Raw genomic sequence first — 4,772 nt, 5'->3', positions numbered from 1 at the left:
CGCACCCAATATTCGTACCTTGGCATTCAACAAAGATGACATGATGACATATCCTATTTCTTATACGATTATTATGACCGTGATATGTGCAGGAAAACCCTGAATATTTCATTTTTGTATATTTCATGGATACAATCCAACACAACAATACAACAATATGTAAAATACGACAATACAACAATATGTAAAATGGAATAAAAAATTATATTTTCAAAAGAAATAAACTATAAAATAAAATGAATGTTGAGCTAAGGGAATGAAGCACTATGTTATTTACCACTCCACTGAAATATATTTTATTTTTCACTCCTGACCTATTTCAACCCCCCATACCATATCATATGCATAAGTGCACAAATAAAGTGTAGCATTTGAGATAATGAGCTCAAATTACCGTGCGTTTGCTGCTCATTTTTGGGGAAGTGGAACAAATATGGGTATATGAATTAATTAGTATTCCACGTTCTTTATAAACTTGAATGATATTATTAATGATGATGAACGTGAGTCTTCACTATTGAAATACTCATCAGACGAACTAATTAGTCCCATGCAATGAAGCCTTTAAAAATAAGTATCCTCTTTAAATTTATCGCCGTTGAGTTCATATTAAGCGATATGATACGCATATGAATTCATTATATGTTTTCTATTCATTCAAATAAATCTTTATCTGAGATTTAAAAGCTTATTAAGCATACTGCATGTTTCCTAATTAATTATTTATAAATTTATTTTATCTGGTCATTTCAGTCTTAATACCTTATACTATATTTTTCCGGAATTGCTATCACAAAGCTTTAGTTGTAATGGCGTATCCTGTGAGTGCAAGCGTATTTTTAAAAAATATAAAGTTTTTCACTTTAGTTTTATATTGGGAAAAAATTCTGTAAATTTGATGAACTACATAAATATATTTTTTAAATGGTGATACGCGGATTCGGGAGCTGGAACGCGCCCGAAACTGTCGTCCGCAAAAACATGAATCAACGCGGTGTAAATCCGGAAAACTATCACCAATCAACTCACCGCGGAAGCCTCCGTAATAATATTTTTTAAATACCCTCCGAGTTCAACGATATGTAGGCGCCGTATATCATTTATCCGTCTAATTCTGGAGGGACTATCGTTCAATTGAAGGGTATTAGATTTTCGAGATAGCTATGTCTGCATATTTCAGGAATTTATTACTAATTTTACCTTATTCCTATGACCAGATAAAAAATAATTTTTAAAATAATTAATTAGGAAACATGCAGTACGTTTAATAAGTCTTTAAATCTCAAATAGAGATTTAATTGAATGGATAGAAAACATTTAATGAATTCATATGCGTATCATATCGCTTAATATGAATGAAATGAATTAATGAATGAATTATAATAATATTTGCTTAATTTCCTAACATTTTCCATTACAATATAGAAATTTCTAGAGGAAATGTCGGTTATGACCCTTTATTTTTGTCACTCCTCACTGAGTATCCACCTTTAGGGCTCCTATACACTTTTACCCTTGTAACGTAAGACTATTAATTTTCAGAACCCTTTTTATTTCCTTCTATTATCTCCAAAATCCTCCACAAGACCTCTCCTTTTTACATCTCACTCAACAATCCCCTCTCCCCAAACAAACCCTTCCCAACCAAAATAACAACTCAGATCAAACAAAACATCAGACGTTACAGTCTTTCCTCCACCCTTTAAGAATTTTGTCCATAAATGTTTTAATGCTTCAATCACTGGACAAAATTTTATTGCGATGCCGTTGGAGTACCCCTTGCCAGATGGTGCCACACCCGAACACTTACCGACTTCCAATCTATTTGATGTCGCTCATCGCCATGCTTAGCGCATCCGCGTTCTTATGAGCTGACCCCGGCTAGACCAGCCCCAAGGCTGCATCCCAAACTGCCTCCAATGCTGCCAATGTCACCTCCACCGGCCAAAGCTCCAAGACTGCCCACTCCCACAGACAGCCCACCTGGCAGGGCAACAGCTCCACTGCTATAGCCAAGGGCTGATCTCCTTGGAAGAGGTGGACTATCAGCAAACCGACCAGTACTATTCAATCCTAATGATGGGGACACCACACTTGGCAACACTGCAGCACGAGAAACATCAAGTAGAGGGTTTCCACCAGCACCCAGACCCATACCAATTCCACGTAGACCTTCAGGTAACTTTGAGGGCAAGCCTTCAGTCTTTTCATTCACACGGTCCATTCTCACTGTCATTTTCCTATCATACAACAGCTGATTATGAAGCATAGATATTGCTTGCACAGCTTCAACTGGATGCTCAAATTTCACCACACCATGTCCACGACTCTTTCCATCTTTGTCTCTGTTAAGTTTTGCATTAGTGACTTTACCAGCGAGACGGAAGACATCCCTCAATTTCTTTTCATCAACTTTGTAGTCCAAATTGGCAACAAACAATCTGCTGACTAGGGGTCCATTTATTCCCAGGCATTCTAAAAACTGTGGGCTCAGTCCATACGTATTGCCCCACTTGTTCTGAATTGCAGGTGAGGTAGGACCAATTGGAGCAGGTAAAGGTGCTAGTGCCTGCCAGCTAGACCGTGGTTCATCTCTGGGGCGTCTACTTCCTCCACTCATACCAGCATTTCCTCTACCCCCACCACCACCACTGGAACCTCCCTTCATTGGCCTGCCATACTTGTCCCTCTCAATATCAAAATCCTCCTTAACAACAAGTTTTCTTCCTTTCAACTCCCTTATCCAATGTTTTTCTTGTTGCTCTAATTGACATTTTTCAATTAGTTCTGCGGTGGTATTTCCCAAAAGATATACACCGCGATCCAAATCATTCTGTACTACCACAGCCTTCCCAAATACTCGACCGAACTCTCCAATTACTTCTACTTCTGCTATAGGAAGAAAACGATCGCGTACTTCTAAAGCTTGCTGTATCCAAACAGTTTCTCCTGTATACATGTGTGGGGCAACATATTTCTGAGCCACTACATCGATTGTTGCACCTGTATCTCGTAATATCTTCATTGAATACCCATTTACCATTCCCTCTGACAAGTATTTGCCAAACATATTTTTATTATTTTCAATTTTTAAAGAACCCACGAATTCTTTTTCTTCGTTATCCTTCGTTTTTTTCTTTGGGCAATTTGCGAGAAAATGTTGAGTGGAACCACACCCGTAGCACTTGGGTTGAAACCTCTTTTCGAAATTAAGTCCCGAAGACGATGATTTAGGCATCTTTTCCATAGTCAAGTCACGCCTTTCTTCATCAGAATTTACAGAAACAGTCTTCGGCTTTGTAAACTGGATTCTTTTATTTTGTTGATCCTTAATGTAATGATCCGTGGTTTTCCGTCCCATGCTTTCTCTAATAGCATCAAAACTATCCAACTTCTCAGCCAATACATTCGGATCCTTAAAATTTGGCCATTCGTCTATCAGGAGATCTCGCACCTCTATGGGTACTTTTCTTTTCATCTGATCAGTCACCATCAGTCCTTTTAACTCCTCAAAAGAAATTATATCCATCCCGTCAATCCATCCTTGGAAATAATTAGTCATTTTATATACTACATCACTCCACGCCATACCATTTGATTTGGACTGCTTGTAAAATAACTGTCTAAACATTTCTGAGCTCAATTTGTATTTCTTAAGCAGTAAATGTTTCACAAATTCATAACTATCAGCTTTTTCCCTAGGTTCTCGAGAAATTATATCATTAATCTCGTTTGATAGTAATCCCGTCAAGTAAAATACTAATTGGTGTTCCGGAATACCGGCCCTATCTGCCTGCCTTTCAAAACGTTCAAGATATAAACTAATGTTTTCCCCGTGAGGATCAAATTTATCCATATGCCGAGTTATATCTATTTTCGGCAGTGTCCTCTGAGCGGTCTCCGTCTCCAATCCATCACACTCGCGGTTTAAATTGGTTTGTGAAAATTTTAGTTTCTCCATTTCTAACTGAAAACTTCTCTGTCTTTCAGCGTCTTCCCGTTCCAATCTTCTCTCTTCCGCTTCCCGTTCTAATCTTCTCTCTTCTGCCTCTCGTTCCCGTTCCAATCTTCTCTCTTCCGCTTCCCGTTCTAATCTTCTCTCTTCTGCCTCTCGTTCCAATCTTTTCTCTTCAGTCAAAAACTTCAGCATATTTTTAACAAATTCCTCATCATAATCTTCACTTTTTAGTATCGCTTGTTTGTACTCTACGACTCTAGCTTCCCTCCCCACGTCAGCTCCTACTTCATATGCGATTTTGCACAAAACATCTTTAGGGACTCTAGCCAAATACGACATTGTTTAAGTTTTTCCGCAAATCTATCACCTAAACAACTCACTAAAATGAGGAAGTCAGAAACAGCACCCAGTATGCTCACACCATCCGGCAAAAAGGGTACTCACCTTTCCCGAAGCAAAAACGCCACACCAGCGAATTAAACTTCCACTTCTTCCGAAAAACACCAAGTCGTCTTTGCTTGCAGCTCCAACTTCTCAATGTGCGTCCTTCCTTGAAGCAAATACCATCTCCAGTCCGCTTCCTCGAACCAGCAACCGTTCCAACGCTCAAACCGGCCGCTGCGTCTTCTCAATTTCACTCAGGCTAATTTTTCCAAACCTGTGTCAAACATCCCATCCTCGTCGCCAGAAAAACGTGGGCTCACACTTACGTCTGTAACGTAAGACTATTAATTTTCAGAACCCTTTTTATTTCCTTCTATTATCTCCAAAACCTCTCCGTTTTACATCTCACTCAACAATCCCCTCTCCCCAA

The 4,772-nt window shown here is 38.9% G+C and overlaps 1 protein-coding gene across 1 annotated transcript; it reads right to left on the bottom strand.

Annotated features, from left to right (window-relative positions):
* Positions 1-1,864: 1,864 nt before the first annotated feature.
* Positions 1,865-2,668, bottom strand: LOC124159756 (myelin expression factor 2-like). Its single transcript, XM_046535668.1, has one exon. It carries the CDS (start codon positions 2,666-2,668, stop codon positions 1,865-1,867), a length of 804 nt encoding a protein of 267 aa, XP_046391624.1.
* Between the last annotated feature and the right edge of the window lie 2,104 nt (positions 2,669-4,772).

Source organism: Ischnura elegans, chromosome 5, assembly GCF_921293095.1.
Source record: "Ischnura elegans chromosome 5, ioIscEleg1.1, whole genome shotgun sequence".
In the NCBI taxonomy this organism is placed as follows: domain Eukaryota; kingdom Metazoa; phylum Arthropoda; class Insecta; order Odonata; family Coenagrionidae; genus Ischnura; species Ischnura elegans.
Note: the sequence above shows the minus strand (reverse complement) of the source record. Positions and strands in the feature narration are given on the sequence as shown.